The sequence below is a fragment of the Pelecanus crispus genome, chromosome 7, assembly GCF_030463565.1.
Source record: "Pelecanus crispus isolate bPelCri1 chromosome 7, bPelCri1.pri, whole genome shotgun sequence".
NCBI lineage: Eukaryota > Metazoa > Chordata > Aves > Pelecaniformes > Pelecanidae > Pelecanus > Pelecanus crispus.
In genome coordinates, this window is record NC_134649.1 from 22,927,803 (window position 1) to 22,947,348 (window position 19,546).

General features: G+C 53.3%; 1 protein-coding gene across 1 annotated transcript in view; it reads right to left on the reverse strand.

Moving 5' to 3' along the window:
* CCDC33 (coiled-coil domain containing 33) overlaps positions 1 to 14,607 on the reverse strand; it is a 45,877-nt gene extending 31,270 nt beyond the window's left edge. The window contains 4 exon segments of the mRNA XM_075714207.1: positions 137 to 300; positions 12,154 to 12,324; positions 13,440 to 13,900; positions 14,298 to 14,607. Of these exon segments, the coding sequence (XP_075570322.1) occupies positions 137 to 300; positions 12,154 to 12,324; positions 13,440 to 13,900; positions 14,298 to 14,607 (1,106 nt within the window).
* Positions 14,608 to 19,546: the final 4,939 nt, after the last annotated feature.

A 19,546-nucleotide genomic window follows, 5' to 3' on the forward strand; every position in this document is an offset into this window, starting at 1 on the left:
ATGGAGGTGATGCTTGTGCATGTCACCACAAAAGACGTTCCCCCCTCCCTGGGGCTTGCAAAGAGTTAATAACAGGGTGACAGCTCCTAAACCACTGTGTCCTGGTTGTCCCCCTTCACGGACGCTGAGTACTCACATGATGACATACGGCCATGGCACCTGGCCCTCCTGTGTGGCTGGCAGGTTTCTGGCACCATGGAGGGTGACAGTGATGGCTTCCTTCCCCACACGGGCCACGTGCCCCCCACCAGCTCCCAGTGTGTGCCTGGGCTTCTCTGTCCTGATGGAGGACTCAGATACCTGCGGGAGCAAGCGGGAGAGATGTCAAGGTGAGGAGCAGCTGGCAAAGCTGCAGATGACATCCCATCACCCAACTTTGTCCCCACTGCCCCAGTTCAATGCTGAGAGCCTAGATGGGGGCGATGATGCCCCTGGTGCATCTCTATAACCCAAAATTGTCCCCACAACCCCTGCTTAATGCTGAGAGCCCAGATGGGGGAGAATAAGCTGGGGAGATGGTGTCGCCAGCATATCTCCATCGCCCAAGACGGTCCCCACAAGCTTTGCTCAATGCTGAGAGCCTGAATGGGGGAGAACAAGCTGGGAAGATGATGTCCCTGGCAAGTCCCCATCACAGCTGCCTCTTCCCTGTCCCCAGTGCCTAGCTGCAGCTCCTCACCATGGATGTCACCATGCCACGACAGGGTTAAAAGGGGTGCTAGGCTCGCTGGGAGGACATCGAGCAGCATGAGAGCATCCTGTATGGGTTGAAACGAGCCCAGTATCCCTGCTCAGCATGATCCCATGGGGGCCAGCTACATCATGGTCCAACCAGAGACCCCAAGCCAGGTCACCAAAACAGGGATTAACCATCTAAAGCACCTCCATCTCCGCCATGACCCTCTGACCTGCTGTGGTGGTTTGACCCTGGTTGGGTGCCAAGTGCCCACCAAAGCTGTTCTATCAATCCCCTTCTCAACTGGACAGGGGAGAGAAAATATAATGAAAACCTCATGGGTTGAGACAAGGACAGGGAGCTCACTCAGCAATTACCGTCATGGGCAAAACAGACTCAACTTGGGGAAAATTCATTTAATTTATTACCAATCAAAACTGAGTAGGAGAGAGGAGTGAGAACATGTGTAGGGTAATGAGAAATAAAACCAAATCTTAAAACACCTTCCCCCCACCCCTCCCTTCTTCCCAGGCTCAACTTCACTCCTAATTTTCTCTACCTCCTCCCCTGGAGCAGTGCAAGGGGACAAGGAATTGGGGTTGCAGTCAGTTCATCACGCATTGTCTCTGCTGCTCCTTCCTTCTCAGGGGAGGACTCCTTACGCTCTTCCCCTGCTCCAGCGTGGGGTCCCATCCATGGGAGACAGTCCTCCATGAATTTCTCCAATGTGGGTCCTTCCCACAGGCTACAATTCTTCACGAACTGCTCCAGTGTGGGTCCTTTCCATGGGGTGCAGTCCTTCAGGAGCAGACTGCTCCAGTGTGGGTCCCCCATGGGGTCACAAGCCCTGCTAGCAAACCTGCTCTGGCGTGGGCTCCTCTTTCTCCACAGGTCCTGCCAGGAGCCTGCTCCAGCGTGGGCTTCCCATGGGGTCACAGCCTCCTTCAGGCACATTCACCTGCTGCGGTGTGGGGTCCTCCACAGGCTGCAGGTGGATATCTGCTGCCCCATGGACCTCCATGGGCTGTAGGGGGACAGCCTGCCTCACCATGGTCTTCACCATAGGCTGCAGCAGAATCTCTGCTCCGGTGCCTGGAACACCTCCTCTCCCTCCTTCTTCACTGACCTTGGTGTCTGCAGGGCTGTTCCTCTCACATATTCTCACTCCTTACTCCAGCTGCAGTTTGTATCCCAGTGTTTTGGGTTTGTTTTTTTTTTCCTTCTTAAATATGTTATCACAGAGGTGCTACCACTGTCACTGATTGGCTCGGCCTTGGCCAGCAATGGGTCTGTCTTGGAGCCGGCTGGCATTGGCTCTATTGGACATAGGGGAAGCTTCTAGCAGCTTCTCACAGAAGCCACCCCTGTAGCCCCCCCGCCCCGCTACTGAAACCTTGCCATGCAAATCCAAGACACCTGCCAACAACCCCTCTCTTGGCCCCTGCCATCCTCCTGCTCCCCTTTGTCATCAGCCCAGGCATCTCTGCAATTTATAGAGACTCCACAGGACTTGGGATCTCAGCCCAGTCCGGGGGGGAAAAGGGAACAGCATGGCAGCTCCCCCCACCCCAGCTCATTAATTCTCACCAGCTGATGTGATAAGAAACAGCAGAGCCACAAGCTGCCGCTCCTCACCCGTGGGGGGACCGTGCCCATCACACCCCATCCAAGTGAGAGACGGTGCCGTCTCCCCCCCCAGCTGCATCCTCGCCATTCCACCATCTTGGGCAGCACACAGCATTAGTGTATCTAATATTGTATATGCTGTGGCTACAAGGGGTTAAAACCCACCCTGCACTGCTTCAGACCCTGAAAAGCAAACCCTTCCATGCATCCTTCTGACCTCCTGGGGTGAAAGCAAGAGCTTCAGCCCAGCAACCACCCTGTGGGCTTCTCAAAGCTGCTGCCTGCAAATCCCCTCCGACGCATAGCTTTGCCCCCAAACTCTGTAATGAGGGGCTGGTTCATCCTAAGCCCTCTCCCTTGTCTCTCCTGAGGCCACCCAGCTGCAGCAGCGATGGGCTTGGCAGCCCAGCTGCAGCAGCGATGGGCTTGGCAGCAGGGAGGTGACCCTCACTGTGGGGGATGACAAGCCCAAGCCTGAGGATCGCTTGTGGATCGGAAACCTGGGTGCTCTGACCACCAATGGCTCAGAAAAACATTTAAATCAGCTTTTTCACCCCCTTAATTTTCTGCTGCCAGCTCAGAAGCCAGCTGGAGCTGGGGGCTAGGTGCTGGGGACCGGCTCAGCATCTATGACAGCCAGAAAGTGGCACCAAAGAAGCAGAAATACAAAGTGGGGGAGGATTCCCTAACTTGCAAAGCAGAAGGAGGGGATGGATCCCAATCCCATGCTGGCTCCAGCTCTGTGGCAATTATCCCCCTGCCCAGTGATGCTGATGGAGAGGGGAAATTACAGGGTTTTGTGACCTGATATGAGATGTTACCCATCAAGTCACCCCCCACAGGCACAGGCTCTCCCCACTGGCAGCCAGAGTGGCTTCGCTCCCAGCCCGAGCACCCCAGCTCTCCGTGCACCCCCAAAAGCCCAGCATGGCAAGCCCTGACACCTTCCCAAGGCTTTTCCAGAGAGGAAGGGAAAAAGGGGTGTGTGTATAAGAGCATAAACGCTATCCTAAAAAAAAAGATAGCATGATTTTGCCCCAACCCAGCATCGGCAAAGAGGGCAAACTGAGGGGTGAAGCCAGGGAAAGGAGGAGGAAAGCACAGACTTGAGTTTAAGATCCCCAAGCTGTATCAACTTGCAGCTGCATCACCAAGGGAGGGCAAGGATAGATGGGGGCTTTGAGGAGTCAGGGTGCCGGATTTGCGGGCAGGAAGCATGCATGGGTGTACAGGCAGGGCAGGCAGGGATGATCTCCCTGGAGACCTCTCTCTCCTTTCAAGAAAGCATCTATTTAGGCTCTGGCTCTTGAGTTTTAGTGAGTATTTGCATCCCAAATACTCACTAAACCCCTAATCTAGAGGAATTCCAGCTGGCAGAGCCAGGAAACAACCTTGTTTTGATTTGCACGGACACCTCCAAGCTCACTGATGGACCCCTGCTCTGGGGGACCCCAGGGCCTAAGCTGTGATGCTGGATCGGTGTCCCATACCATATCCTTATTTATAGCTCCAGATCACTATTTTGGGACATTTTCCTATGTTTTCCATATTTTCTTTCACATTGCAGATAACAGAAGCAGGTTTCTTAGCACACATCTTCATACCCACCACTTATATTTACATCTCCCTAAAAAAACTAGTAGGTTTCACCACTAGCAATGGTTACAGCACAATAATTAGTGAGAGGTTTTAATAGAAAACTCATGAGTGGTTAAGCTAAGTAAAAGCAAGCAGGAGAACAAAACATTTTAAAAATAGCAGGCATGAGCAATGCCAGGCTTTGCAGGCAAACGGTACCTGAAACCCTCACCAAGGCTGTGATTAACTACCGAAAACCCCCAGTCACTATTCAAAGCCAGGAGAAAATTCAGTATTTCTTCCAGAAGGAGGGTGCCTGTGGTTCCAGGTAGAGCCCACGCTTGTTTTTCAGCTCTCCTACTCAGTGGGAAGAAAAACTTCTCCGTCCCTGCCAAGCCAAGTGCTCTCACCCAAGAGTTTACAACCTGTAGCTTCTGGAGGCGGAGAAAAAATAAAGTTCCCATGTCCCCAAGGGTCTCAGCTGGGGACACCACATGTTTAAAACATTTTGAGGTCCCTTGGAGCATCACCAACTCCTGCAGAGCATCTCGAACATCTCACACAATCCACTGCCCTGATCCCACACAGCGCCTTAACCCCAAGCCACCCTTAAAGCATCCTTAACGACAATTATTAATTATTCACACTGCAACATTGTGGGGAGGTTGATTAACGGTGCCTGAGCTGCCATCATCGTAATTCGTTTTTCTATCAACTCTTTATCATCTCGAAAGAAGCATCGGGGCCCGGGCAGCTCCTCTACAGCAGCATTCAGCCAAGATTAAATTGCTTCTGGCTGCGGGCTGACAAGACATAAATAGCCTCAAGAGCCCGGCGTTTAGTTCGGGGAGGACAGCCTGGGCTGGGAGCCAGCAGGGACCTCCAGGCATGGCACTGCAGGGGCTCCTCCACCCCAGCTTGGGCCCTGTCCGCAGCTGGAGACCACAGCTGCATTTTCCCCCCAGCAGAAGGTCGGTGCTTGCAGGATGCTCCTTGAATTTTGATTTCTCCAGTGTGTTGCACAGCACAAGATGGGATGTGAATGCCTAGGGCTGTACACCTGCAGCGTTCACCTCCTCAACCCCAAACACAGCCCTGACAGTGCTCCCTGGGATGATGAACTGCTGCTCTGCAGGAGAAGACACCAGCCCCTGCCCTACCACAGAAGAACTAGGACCCTCCTGGTCCTTCATAGTGAGCACCACAAGCTCCCCAGCCCTGGCTAAAGCCAGGAACAATGCTGCCACGGGAGCAGGGATACGCTCCTCTACAGTGGGAACGCTCACGGCTCTGAGCTCCTCCCTGCCCCTGGCAATTTATGAGCAGCTGTTGGGAACGTGTCAGCTTTATCCTCCTCCTGAGACTTCATAAAATAATAGTAGGCTCCATGAGCAAAGATGGACTGGGGCTAGTGTGAGTTTTCCTATGTGATGTCTCCCCAGGCTCCTTTCAAGCCTCCTTATGGCAGCTAAACACCGGCAAGCTGTTTCCCCTCCCCGGCAGCTGAGAGGACGGAAAAAAAAGTGCCACTTGACTTTAAACAAGCAGCAGGACCAGCCCACAGGTTGCACCTCCAGCACTGTGCCATGGGCGGGGTCTGAACACAAGGAAGGGCAGGAGCATGGTCAGGACATCCCAGAGCCAGACCAGCCTGAGGATGCTGGGTCCCCAGGTGTCCCTTGGGACAATCTAGCAGATCCAGCCACCTCTCAGGGCTTGGCCTCAGGGATCTGGGATGTAAGAGCACACCAAGAGCCCCCAGAACACTGCAGAGCATCTCCTGATAATGGGGGCAAGCAGCCAGCTTGCCAATCGGCTCTGTCATGGGCAGCGAGCAAGTACACACCTCTGGGCATGGGGGAACTGGAATGGGAACGGGATTTGACACATCATCAGGCAGAAAAATAGGGTGAAATATGGGCTTACAGGCCACGAGCAGCCCAGCAAGGACTTGGCGGCTGATGGGTGAGCGGATACAGCTGCTTCGCCCAGGCCAGCCTCCTCCCAACGTGCTGTGCAGGGGACAATTTAGCATCCTGAATTCAAGGTTTTCTGGGGGTGGGAGACACATTCCATCCCAGCTGCACTGTGCCCTGCTGTCCCCATGTCCTCAGGCTCCATGTCACTCCCCACAAGCCTGGGGTGTTAGGGTACAGCATGACATCCCACATCTGTATGGGTTTGCACCCCCTCACCCACCCCAAACGTCATGGCTCCTTGTCTGTCTGCCCTGCTCTCCAAAGCAACCGGAGCCTCTGTGCTAATCAGATTTGAGGCTGTGAAATCTCATTTGAGGCTCTATTAATGCATAGCTGGCATGACACAGGCCCCGGCCTGTCTCCAATGAGCAAAACAAGGAAAGCAATCTAGCAGGGAAAAATGCATCGCCCGGAACAAGCTCGGGGGAGCCGGCTAAACACAATTACAGTTAAAAGGAAGATTAAAACAGTATCAGCACTCTTCTTCCTCCAACCCCTGCTCCCACCCGTGGGAGAAGAGCACCAAGCTGCACCGATGGGCATCCCCAGCACCATGGTCCTTCTAGCAGCGCTCGGAGCTGGTGTTTGCAGTATGCAATTGCAGCGGGACGCTGCCCCTTCAAAGCAAAGGGCTTTTGCATGATGCCACGAGCTCCCTGCATTGGTGGAAGGCATGTGGGCTCATCCACGGTTTGCTGATGCAGCATGGGGAGGTGTTATCTTGCTGGGACCAGCTGCAGATGCTTTCTCCCTCTTTGCTCAGACACCGCTGAGGTTTTGCTCCCCAATGCCTAGAGTTGCTTGGCATGGGATGGGAGGAGAGCATAGCCCCCCTGTAATGACACCTACAATTAGTATCTGACAGAGAAGCCCTTGCCCTTGAAAAATAACCTCTAGGATGATGCAGAGGTGGGTGCGCAAGGCAAGGAACAGCCAGCAGCTTCCCAAATGAAAGGAGCAGGCACGCACATGGTTTCCATTTGTAGGAGCTAGAAAGCGTATCCTCCCCACTGCAAATGCTCTAGACTCTGGCAAGCACCGCTCAAAACACAGCCCTAAGATAAACAACCATATGGTTGGAGAACTTCAGCTCCACTGACGGCCCGAGGCAGCCCAAGCTCATTTTTGAAGCAAACCCAATTGTATTACAAGGGGTATTTCCCAACACCTTCATGCAGCAGGTTCAAACCATCCTCCAAGGAAAAACACCCGAGCAGTTAAAGCCCTTTAGTAGATCCCCAGCAAAACAAAAGCAAGAGGAAGAAAAGCGACGCAGGAAAGCAAACACTGTTTTATTCATCGTTTCATCGTGCCAGCCTCAGACCTCCCTGCCTCTCCAGTAACCCCCACTGCTGCAGGCAGACACCACTGCTCTGCTCCCATTTCCAAACCAGCAGCAGGGATGGGGGGATTTTTTCCTTGGATTCGGGCTGAGCTTGGTATATTATTATTATTATTATTTTTAAGCAAGTTGTTTCCTTGAGGGGACCCTGCGGGATCTCAGAGATCACAGGTTGGTTTTGGGGTGCTGGGAGGGAGGATGCTCTCCCCCGTCAGCACGCAGGGATGCCGACTCCAAGACAATTTCCCCAGGGAGCCCCATTGCCACCAGCTGGGAGTCCCTTTGGGCTAAAAATTGTGAAATTCATTTTCCTTCCATTTATGTAGAAAACTCCCAATTCACCTGTCAAATAATTAAATGGGCCAGCAGCCCAGCACCGCCTCATCTGCTCCATTAAGAGAGTTTTACACTTTCTATATTTATCAGTGGCACCAGTGCAATTTCCTCCCCCCCCCCCCCGCCCCGCCCCCCACACCCGCGCCTCTTAAAGCAGAGCAATTTTCTCTTTTTAACCCCATTTGCTTTTCTCTTCAAGGCAGTTATTTGACACTTAAAGGGACATGATGACTTAAATTGTAGGAATTAGCACTAGCAGCCGCTCCTTCTGCCTGCATTTCTTCCAAGCATCCAAAGAGTTTGTGCTTTACAGACGAGTAAATCAAGAAGCAGCTTGGAAAACCTCTTGAGGATCAGTCTTCTCCATCCGAGAAGATTTTTCTCCATTTTAGCTGAGAAAAGGTGAACTGCCATGCTGCACTGGCCCATTTCCATGCCAGATCTCCACCTGGGCAGGGAGAAGCATGTGGGGAATGGGACTTTTGGACCAAGCCGGGCAGCCTCGGCTCCCTAACGTTATGACGGGGGATATAATTTCCTTGCAATACATCCCTAGGAACATGCATTTTTCACACCCCCAAAAAATAATCTTTCAGTAAATCAGAGCTATGCAAGCAGCACCCCAAAGCCATTTGCCTCAGGTCCCCTTTTGCTGCCAGCTCCCTCTGGCATGGAGCAAGGATGATCAAGGGATGCTGAGAGCCAGGGCACTGCTGGAGGAAGGCGAAGTCCCTGATGAACCTGTCAAAGCGTGCTCCTCCCTGGGCTGACAGCTTTTCAAAGCCCTACAAATTGCTTGCTGGAGCGGCATTATTCATCTCTTCCACAACCCAGGGCGAGCCCTGCCGGCAAAGTTTGTCTTTCAGCCTCATTGGGCTTTCAGTGAGTCGAGGCAGCTCCAGCCCCTCACCCCAATGTCGGGGGTGGCAAGCTAGGGAGAAGGGCTGGACCCCTGCCACCCTCCCTGTGACAACTGCTGTCATCAGGATGAGTGATGGATGAGCCGGCCGGGGGACAGATGGGAGACACACGCCATCCATCACCCACTAACAGACACCTCTGCCCCAGCCTTGCCGCTCTAGTGATGAGAAGACAGAAGCTTTTATCCACCATCATCGCTCAGTGACATGGGGCACATCATGAGGGCATCTGCATGCCAGTGCAAGCATCCTTGCCCTGCCTCTGCAGCCCCGCTGCCCCTACCACTGCAGACAGACAGAAATGCAATGTCTCAGCCCAAAAGCATCCCCAGCCCCTTGGCACAGCCAGATGGTTGAGCCAGGCTTGCAAATGGGTCTGGGTTTGATTTGAAGCATTCAGGAGAGGCCATGGCTGGGCTCTGCTCCCCACTGAAAAGCGGCAGAACTAGCAAGCTAATTCAGTTCACAGCCTGTCATCCACATCTGATGGGTGGGGAAAGGACTCCTGAGATACTCCCTGCATGCATTAAGGAAGCCCTAGCCTGACACCCCCACGCCCCCCAAAAGGGGCCAAAATTAGCCCAGCTGTGGCTCAGACCCCCCCAAGTCCCTGTGCCTGAAATGCATTCAGTGCTTTTGCACCTGCTTTGCTAGGGAAGTTGTTTAGCTCCATGGGGAATCCAAAGGGATAAAGCACAGTGTAAGCAGAGCCAGGAGCTGTTTTGGTCCCATTTTTCAGACCTGTTGAAGCTCCACAAGTCACAGCTGGCCTTGCAAACATGGATGGGGTGTGCTTATCATGGGAAGCACCACCAGCTGTGTCTCACCCAGCTGCCTGACACCCCTGCGCTCTTGCAGCCTGGTAAACAAGCGAGACCAAGCGGGACTACAAGCTGTGTGCAAACCCATGTTTGCTGCAGAAAGGCTGTGATTCCTTGTACCCTGACAGCAACAGATTGCTGTTCTGGGATGGGCGCCTCACTGCCAGCTGGTCCAGGGAGACTGGAAACAAACCATCTTCTGTGGGCTTGCAACCAAGTCCAACTGCCAAAGGAGATCTCTAAAAGCTGGTTCTTTCCCCTCAGCACTTCATAGACCTGCTGGAAGTGAAATAGGAATGGTTCCCAGAGGAAGGGACCAACTTCTGCTGACCTTGGGGCTGATTCCCCTTAACCAAGTCCTGTGCTGTGCTGCAAAGTCCCCAAGGGTTCTGGTGATCCCAGTCCCCTCTCCTCCATCCAGGCTGAGGGAGGAGGTATCGCTGGGATTGACAGCTCCAAGGCTCAACCTCAGCCATGCCAGCGACTGAGAGATCATCCATGGCACATTATCAGCCTTCTTGGTGCTGTGCCCGGGTCCTGGGACAATTAGGGAGTCGTCTGGCTCTGCAACACACGCGAGGCATTTGAACAGCCAGCAGAGCCTCCTGCTTCGTGCCTAGGAATACATTAGCCGCAGGTTGCAGTGACATGAGAAAATAATTATCCCCATGCCTTGGCCTTTCAGGTGGCGCTCAGCACCCATCCATCACCCCCACCATCCTGCAGATGAGATGCTCAGCACGGAGTGTCGAGGAGCTGGTACCCCACTGGGATGCACCCGCATGTCATTGCCATTTGGGAAAGCAAAACAGATGGACACAATACCCCAGCATCCAGACTTCTTAGGACACCAGTCCAAGCAGCAGCCCTATGATGGGAACCCTCACCCCTCTGAAGTTGCCCTTCTCCATGCCCCAGCATTACTGACTCCCCAAATTATTGATCACCCAAGTCCTGCCTGAATTTAGGAAGATATTTAGGCTCTCAAACTTCAGTTTAGGGTTCAACTTCACCATGCACTGCAGGATCAACATGTGATGCTTTGCAATACTCAGGTTTGGACCACCGAGAGCCAAAACAGCTTCAGACTGACAAGCAACTCCCATAGCTTCAGCTTGGTCCAGGCTGCAGCGTCCCCAGGAGTGCTTTTGGAGATTAAAACCCCCTCCCAGCTCCACCTGGTCCATCCCCCTTCCCTATAACCCAGCACAGCTCAACCACCTTCCAACACATTTTCCATCTCTCCAGCCCTCCCGGGACAGTGGGGAGCCAACACCCCTCCCCTCCTCCCAGCTTTTAATTTTTAAATAAAAACCATCCTGGCAAATACTTGCCGGGTGACATCAGCATCAGGTGATTTATTGCACTCCCTCTGGGGGCCCAGGAGCAAAACTGCGTTTGCTAATGCCTTGCCTTACGCCCCTGGCCTGGCTCCGCAGCATCCCGTTCCACATCCCAGCTGATTGCTATCGATTTCCGCGGCTCGAAAGAGTTTATGTCTAGACGTTTGCTGAGAAAACTCAATCAGGCCTCACTAATAAGCGTTTCTGGTCAGTAAATTTTCAGCTGATCAGGGTGGGGATAGCACATCCACTTGAAAATCAAGATAGGCCAAGTGCTGTGAAGGGCAAGGAGTTGCTCCAGGGTCCTGAGGGTTTGCAGTGCTCAGCATCCTGCCTGCAGGGCAAGGAGTGGGCAGCTGCCCTGGAGAGGGGCTGAGCAGCTCAGCAGGGCTTGAGCACCCTGTAACTCCTGTGAACTACATGGATCAAGTGCTTCAGAGCCATCAGCAACACATTTATCCTGCGCAAGGGAAAGAGCCAAGGCACAAAGGCGTCCTGCAGCACTGCAACAGCAGGTAGCCCCCGAACAGGGCACACCACAGGAAAGAGGTATGCCAACCCGGTTTTTACCTACAGCCACACCAGTGTAGTCACCAGGACCAAGAAGCACATGTCCAGCATTTAGGACATCCTGGTGATGGCATCACAGGTACAAGCTACCACCTGCGGAGTCCCTTGTCACCTCTCCACCACAGAAGGCCTTGGCTGGGGGGATGAGTCAGGGCTGCTAGCCCCATGCCCAAGCCAGCAGTGTTTGCTGGTGGCCCAGAAGCTGCAGAAGACCTTGCCATCAAGCCCACCATCCCCAGCCATTAATGCTTCCAGCCCAGCTGGAGGACATGAGGGACTCCCTGGAAGGAGAAGAGAGCCCAAAGGATGCGTGGGGAGGGTTCACAAGATCAATCCTGTCTCCAGTGCTGTAATCCAGCTTTCTCAGGCAATGTTTTCACACGTGTACAAGACACCTCTGAGAGCAGCATAGATGTCTTCATCAGCAGACATGTTATTCTTACAGCGAGATGCAGGAAATGGAGCCCCTGGGGTAAGGGTTGTCTTTTTCCTTTATTTAGACAGCTTTTAACATAACTAAGGAAAGAGAAATGCAGCCTCTCAGACTACATTAGCCCTGCCCTATGGTTTCTGCAGTTTTTAGAAGTCTAGATCTGAGCTGCAAGATGAAATATTTAAGATGTGTCAACCCCAGATGCCTGCAGTCAGCATTTTAAGAGCTACTAGGTGACACCATCCACTGCCTGGGGACGACCAGCTTGCAGGGCTGCCTTTTGGTACTAGAAATGCAAAGTTTGATGTCTCATTCCCCCATTCCCATGACCAGGCTGGGAAAGTGATGGCCTGGGAGCTGGAATAACTCTGGTACCCAAGCTGAGCCAGGGACAGGATGGAAGTGGCCATGTCCCCTTGCACCCCTCCATCTCCTGTCCAGCACTGCAAAGCTCTAATGGGAAGCTACTACGAGTAAGAGAATTTTGTTATTAATTTAGGATAGTGTCTTCTCCACCGGCTGCACTCACCTGCCCTAATGAGGAGGCCAGATCCGGGCTGTAGCCTGGCAAGGACAGGTGGAAGCTGCTGCGGCTCCATGCAGCAGGGGCAGGCACTGAGGAAGAGGAGGAGGAACGCTCATCTGCTGAGTTACCTGGGAACTCTGGGGAGGAGCTGAGTGCAGGGTCAGCCTGCAGCCTCTGGGAGTAAGAGAAGGGGTTTGAAGACCCAGCTTTGGGTGCCAGCACCCCTTTCCCAGTCACCCCAGCGTCACCCATAACATCTCCCCCCACATCCCAGGGAGACTCCTCTACATCTCAACTCCATCCTTTAACCCTTGGGGCTCAGGCCCTCACCCTTAAAAGGCAGAACTTTTGCAAGAAATAATAATACACCCTCCCCCCCCCTCTAATAGCCATAACCACCCCAGCAACATTTATTTTAAACTTAGAGACCCCCACCCCATGCATCCCTAGGGATTGCTCCTCCACAGCCCCAACTGCCTCAGGAAAAGAAAAAGAAAAGACCAAACCTATTCTCACTTCAAAAATTATCTTATTAATAAGCTTTTTAGGACCCCAGCCCTCTATCCTTTGTAGGGAGCACCTGCCCAGCTCCTAGCTGCCTCTGGTGGGGACTGGCTGTTCTCAGCCCTTAAAAGTGTAGGGCAGAGTGATGCTGCAGAGCTTTACCCTCTCAGGGGGAGGTCTCTGCTGTTGGGGGCTGCTCTTGCACCAGCCAGGAAGGTTGAGGGGGGTTTGGGTGGGTTAAGCAGGTGGGTTGGAGGTTCTGGTCCTTCTGTGAGTGCTGTGGGTGAGGTCTGGGGCAAGCTGTTGGTCTTGTGCTTGGTATGGGATGGCTAATGTTGTGTTGGACCATGCTGGTGTGGGCAGAGCCAGGTGAATACCCCATAAAGGATCTTTTCTTATAGCTCTGAGCATGGTTTGACTGCAGGACTCTCTTCTTTCCTGGATTTGCTTGGGTGGTTGTTGTCTCACCAAGACCCTGCCTGCATCTTGAGCTTGTACCAGCTTGTTCATGTCCTGGGCAAAGAGGGTACCTAACTTTGGTGGCAGGCAGACACAGGCACCAAGCTTCTACTCAGTAAAGCTGAGGAATGAGGGAGGGGAAACTGAGGCAGAGCTGTGATGTTTACCAAAGATACCCCTGAAACCCATAGAGACCTCTCCCTTTTTGCTTTTCCTCCAGCTGGTGCCTATGTGGGGCCATCTAGTTACCCTAGGGTCAACTCCTGTCCTAAGCAGACTGGTCTGCTCTTGCTTTGCTGGAGCATAAGGTCTCTGGGCTCTCCTACCTTGGGAGAGCAGGCATGACCCTCAGTGGGGAGTGAGTGGTAAGCAGACTCAGGTGTACAGAGCGAGTGGCTGGGGACAGGGATGTCCAGGGCTGGGGATGCTGGGGCTGTGCCTGCTGTTTGCTGGTCCTCCTCCTGGATCCTGGGGGAGAGTGGTGGGGGTGAAGCCAGTGTGGTGGGTGGCCGGTGCTCATGAAGGGATGTGGTGAAAGCCAGCCGGCCACAGTGCATCGCTGGCTGCTTGCTGCCCACCCGCAGCAAAGCCATCACGGCGCTGTAGTGGTACCAGTCCTCATCCCTCCTGGCAGAGAGCTTCATCCGGGGCTGGTTGGTGCGGGGGTAGATGGCGAAGAAGGCTTCACCCACCCGCCTGCTCCTCCTCATCCTCTCTGCCCTCCCAGGGAAGTGCAGGGCCTCGATGTGGAGCCGCACGTCATGGTTCTTGTCATTCTTGCAGAAACCTGCCGGGAGTGGTGTGGGGGTGAAGCCTTGCTTAGGAGGGCTGGTGATCCCAGGAGCATCTCCTGGGCTCATCCATGAGCAGTCCTGGTTAGCTCTGCTCTGTGAACATTAGCAAATGGGTTATCCAGTCTGGATACATCTAGACCCTGGGCGGGGGTGGGGGGGTGGTCTGTGTTTGCATCACTGGTGGTGTTGGCCCCACTCAAAGCTGGACGTACCCCATCAACCCCACTAAGCTCAGACAGCTTTGACTCCAGCTCAGGGGTTTGCTGTGGTGGCAAAGGTATGAGCATGGTATGGGCGTATTCTAGCCTGAGACAGGCTGTGCTTGCTGCAGAGCTGTGCTCCGGGGTTGCCTCTGCCATCAGCCCACCCCTGTGGCATCCAGCCTCTTACCTCTGGGCAGGGTGAAGGTGAATTTCCTCCTCTGGAAGGAGTAAATCTGGTTGAGGTTGCTCTGCTCGATGGTGTCAGTGGTGCCAGTGCTGCTCTGGATGACTTCCCCACTGTTGATGCGAAGCTGGATGCCAGCACTGGAGCCCTGCAGCAGCGGGTTCTCCACGGTGAGCCGCAGGGCGTAGCAGCCCTGCCGGTTAAACTGGGCACTGACCACCTCGAACTCAAAATCCAGGGTCTTCTCCTCAGCCTTCAGCTGGGAGCACTGCAGAATCAGGGGGATGTGAGGCTCCCCTGCCTTGCCTGCCATGGGGACAGAGATGGGATCTGGAGATGAACCCTCCTTGATAGCAGGGACCTTGCAGATCTCTGCCCTGGGGCAAGTCCTCCTGGCAGCCTGGGGCAGGTTTCTGAGCTGAGCTGGCTCTGCTGCCACTCTCCCCTTCTCTCCAGTGGGGAAGATGCCTGGGGGTGCCCCTGGGTACGTGTTGGCTTCACATCTCAGCAGGCAGCTTTCAAAGGCAGCAAATATGGAAAAGAAATCCCAGTCCCTGAAATGGCATCATTTGGTACTGCAGGGAGATGCTGAGAGCTTTCCTGCCCCTGTGCAACAGCAGGGACAGGGGCTTTGAAATCCAGTTTGTTTGCTGGGAAACCAGGTAACTAGATGCGAAGCAGTGGCTGCCTTCCAGCAAACAGCCTGGGATATCCAGGGTGATGTCAAGCAATGCAACACAGACGTGTGTGTTTGTACAGGGTGTGCTGGGAGGTGTGTGTGTGTGCATCCCTGCAGTGGGGAGTTGATGGCTCCTTGAGCCCTTTGTTTTGGGACATTCACTCCAAAGCAGTTTGGGTGTTGAAGAGCCTCCAGGAGATGCTGGTGCAGAGGGTGGTGCAAGCTGTGTGTTGCTGACCCCCGTGGGACTGTCCTGCTCCTCCTGCACCCACAGGCTGTTTGCTGGATCCCCTGCTGATGGGACTGGGCAGCCAAGCCTGCAGCTGCTTTTTGGGTTGTCTCTAAGGCAAGTTTTTAGCTGGGTTTGCTTGTGGAAGTGACTCCCCATGGGGTCAGGCAAGCCGGGGGGGCAGGGGGGAGGGGGGCGGGCAGTGCCAGGGGGGAGAGGGGACAGGAAATGGAATGAGCCTGGGGAGCAGTGCTTGGCTGTTAGATCAGCTCCCGAAAGGGATAGGGGGCATTTGCCCACCTAATCCTAACGCCTGGTAACTTTGCAGGCAAGCCTAAGGCAAAAACTGCCTCATGACTTAAAGTGTCTCTACAAAACAAGAAGTTGAAATGGTTCTTTGCATGCACAGCTTGGAGATGTGCATTTACAGTCTGCCCAGGAGCTGGCTAGGCTTTGGGCACCAAGGTATCAACCCAGAGCTGGGATCTTGTTGCTGCAGCAAGGGCTGGGAATGCCCTGAGAGTCACAGTTGGGCTGCAGAAGGGAAATTGGGGCTGGTGGGGTGCCTGCATGTAGGTCAGGAGCCTTTCAGGGGTGATGTCATGAGTCAAAGCTGGCTGCAAAGGGGTTTTGGTCCAGGTCTGTTCTCTTCCAGCTCGTGTTACATGTGCTGCTCTTTCCTGCACAGGAGTGTGTGATTCTGGCTGGTGCAACTGGAGCTGAGCTCCCTGCCTGCTAAACCTGCTGCCAAGCCAGCTGAGCATCCAGAGGTTAGTCCCACCATGGATATTTTGGGACTGACATCAAGGCAGTTGATGGTCTGGGGTGGGCAGGAGATGGAACAGCACAGTCTGATCCTGGCCAGGACCCCCCTGCCCTGTCATATCTCATTCCCCCATTGCTGCTGAGAATAGCATGTTCCCACAGCTTTCAGGATGTTTCCAGTGAAATGTGAGCTGGAGCCGGGCTAGCAGATGGCCATTCTCTAAGACAGCTCCATGCTCCATATAAAAAGCCACATTCCAGTCTCTTCATGCTCATGCAAGCTTGAAACAACAAGGTTATCCTTGAGGGGGAGGGGTGGGTGGGTTGGGGGATAAAACAGCATCTGACATAAGTCTGGGACATAAGTCTCTTTCTGTTTGTCTGTCTAGTATGGGAGCAGCCCAGGGATCTGCAAGGCAGCCAGCCAAGACCTGTACTGAAATCACTGCCTCCAAGAATCCCTTTAACAGGGTGCATGGGCCATGTATGGACTCACTAAAAATAAATCCTGGTCTTCCGTACCTTCCTGATGCTTCCAGGGAGGTTGATTGTGTATCCTGGTCCTTCCTCAGTTTCTATTTGGGGAAAGAAAAGTACAGGTAGGAGTCTTGCCTTGAAGAACCAATCCTGAACACAGCCTTGGCTGATGTATTTAACCTCCTGCTGTGGTGAGGATGCTGTGGAGGTCAGGATGAAGACAGGAGGGAAATGGGCCACAATTCAGGGGTTTTTGGGCACAGAGTTGGGCTTAAAGCAGAAAAGGGTGATCTGTGTTGTGTGAAGCTTGAGCTGGTAAAATGGAGTTGGAGGGTCATTCCTCTGCCAATCAGGCCTGTTGGGAAGAATGTTGATGTCTCCAGGGTGCTCTGATATGCTGACGGCTGAATTGCTTCCTTAAGAGGGCTGAGAGCATAAATGTTTCTAATGTTGTTGGAGGGCTTGGTGGTTCTTTCCCCTGATGGCTGGAGACCATTTAGTGCTCCCAAAGCAGAGGTGCATGTGAACAAGATGGTTTCTTGCAGCCGAGAACCCAGGGATGGCTTGAATTGAGTGCGTGGTACTGTTCAGAGTTGTTTCACTTACAAAGTCATGGCAATCTGAGCTGCTAGTCCCCTATGGAGATGTCACTGTCGTGCTTATCTGTGCAGATGGGACTTGCTGCTGCCCCTGCTTCCACCCTCATACGATGGTGGGGACCCTGTGCCACTGAGCCAGGCTCTGCTTCCTGGGGCGCAGCAGCAAGAGGAATAATGGTGATCAAACTGGTGTCTGTGTGAAGGATCACACCCTGGTCTTCAGCTCCCAAGTGCTTCTGAAAGTTCCCTCTGCCTCAATTAAAACCCTGCCAGGCTCTAATGCAGGGAAATGGGAACTATTTCATCCTTAACTAGCCTGCTTAATTTCCTTCCTGCCCTTGTGCAAACACATTACAGAGCTACTGCTAATGACAGCATCATCAAAGACTAATTTTCCTATGATCTAATCTAAGGCACAGTTCATTCATGCAGCATTTTCCCAGCTGTACCAGAGGTGTGTGTGCAGCAGGTCTGGAGGTGCCATCTCCATCATGCTAACGTGGCACCGGGCACAGCCAAAACTGGGCCTGAGACCCTCTTGCCCTCCCAAAACTAAATACCAATTTCCATGGCTCTGTTGGGAATGAGGTTGATTCATAGGACAGTGTGAGGTCTATTTATTTTGGCAGCCTGTGGATTTTTGTTCTGTAAAATGAAAGGTGGCCTTTAGCTGGATCTCTGCCTGTGTAATGAGCTCAAGCTTTGGGTCTGGAAAGCTGTGTAATAGCGATGAGAGCTGGGTGTTTTGGCCAAAGGTGGGTTTCTGCTGTCCTTCCATGTAAGAGTCCTGTCTCTAAGGGAAAGGGTCCCCATGGCTATGGTCATTTGCTCGTGGCTGCTGGGTTGCACCTGAATGTCCATTCCCCGGCTCCAGCACCTTATCCAGTGTTAGAAGATAAAACACGGTCAGAGCATCAATGCATACAAGGACAGGACATTTTTGCAGGAGCAGAGAAGGGATTTGGGAGAGACCTTAGGCAGGGCAGAGGTCAAGGATGCATGTAGTGAGGGCCTTGTTGTGTCAGAGGGTCTCTGCACCATGCAGCTGCTGCTCAGGACTGGGAGAGGTATGAGGAGCAGGAAAAGCCATCCCATCTCCATGCTTATCCAGTGCAAGCAGCAGCAGCATCTGGAGATGCCACTGAGCTTCTGGTTCACCTGGACCTTGCAGGGATCTTCCCAGCCTGGTCCCTGCTGCCTGTACCCTGGCTGCCTGGGAAGAGGGCAGCAAACCTTGGCGAGGTGTGCTGTCAGAGCCTGGGTGAGAGCTGCCCATTCAAGGCTTGTGGATGGTTACTTAAAAATGCCTGTTGGGAAGAAAATGTCAAACTGCTGGAATACCAACTTTTTGCAGGGCATTAGAGTGCCTTGAGACGTTCTGGTGGCGACAAAGCCTTCCAGGGCTGTTGTGCATCTATATGACCATCACTTTGCTAAGATCAGGATGGTCATCACTGGAATATCTTTTTTTTTGGGGGGGGGGGGGGGAACCCCCTGTGACTCTGAATTTCAGCCTCATCCCCTCTCTGCTAGCCCTTTCGCAGTCCCTCAGCTCTCCCAGGAAGCACCTTTGGGAACTGATAGCAGCATTTCTGAATAAAAAAAAAAAAAAGAACAGGGAGGGGAAAAAAGCCTTCGGGTCATTTTGTTCATCATTGCCACAAGGTTTTGGCTAAAAATTAAGCTAAATTTTCAACCTTGATTAATCTTCCTTTGCTTCACTTGCTGTCACATGTGTGTATTTGTCCAAATTATATTATTTTTTTTGTAAGCTGCTGTCTCCTGGACTCAGTGTAGCTGGTGGGGAGGATGTGTTGGCCCAGGAGCAGATGGGGCAGTGGGGCAAAGCTGCCTGCTCCTCCCAGCTGCCTGCACCGACCAGGGCTGGTTACTCCTGCCCTCCCCCCTGGGGCAAAGCATTCCCCACTTTGCACCCCAAGATGTTTTGCATCCCTTTCCCACCTCCTCCAGACTGTTTCTCACTGATGTGGGACTGTCACTCTGCAGCCACGGCACTTGCTGTGTGAGCCCTGGGAGGGATCTGGTCATCTTGGAGGGCCTGTGGGGAGGATGCTCTGGTGGTGGTGTCCCCATGCCAGGGACGCTTGTCCCCAAGCTTGCACCAAAGCTTTCCTTCACTCTTCCCACCCCTCCCAAGTTGCACTGGGAGGGGAGAAAAACAAAATAAATGTGCAAGATTTTGGCAAAGGATTGGGCTGAACTGATTTACACCAGGGAGGAACTGGCCCTTTGATTTACCCCAGGAGGAAGCAGGGATGTTTCCATCCTCTGGGGGGGGACACAGCAGCATCTCTGTCCCTGGGCTTACCCCTAAATCTTGGCACAGGGCTGTGGAGGGAGCAGCTAAAACCTAGTTGAATTGGCAGAGAGCTGGGGAAGAAGGGGGCTGGGTCAAGCTGCCTCCTCTCCTGAAAAGCTCTGCCTAATCAAAGGGAGAACAGAGCACGGGGTTGGTTGTTTTTAATTTTCTAAACCCCAGGGT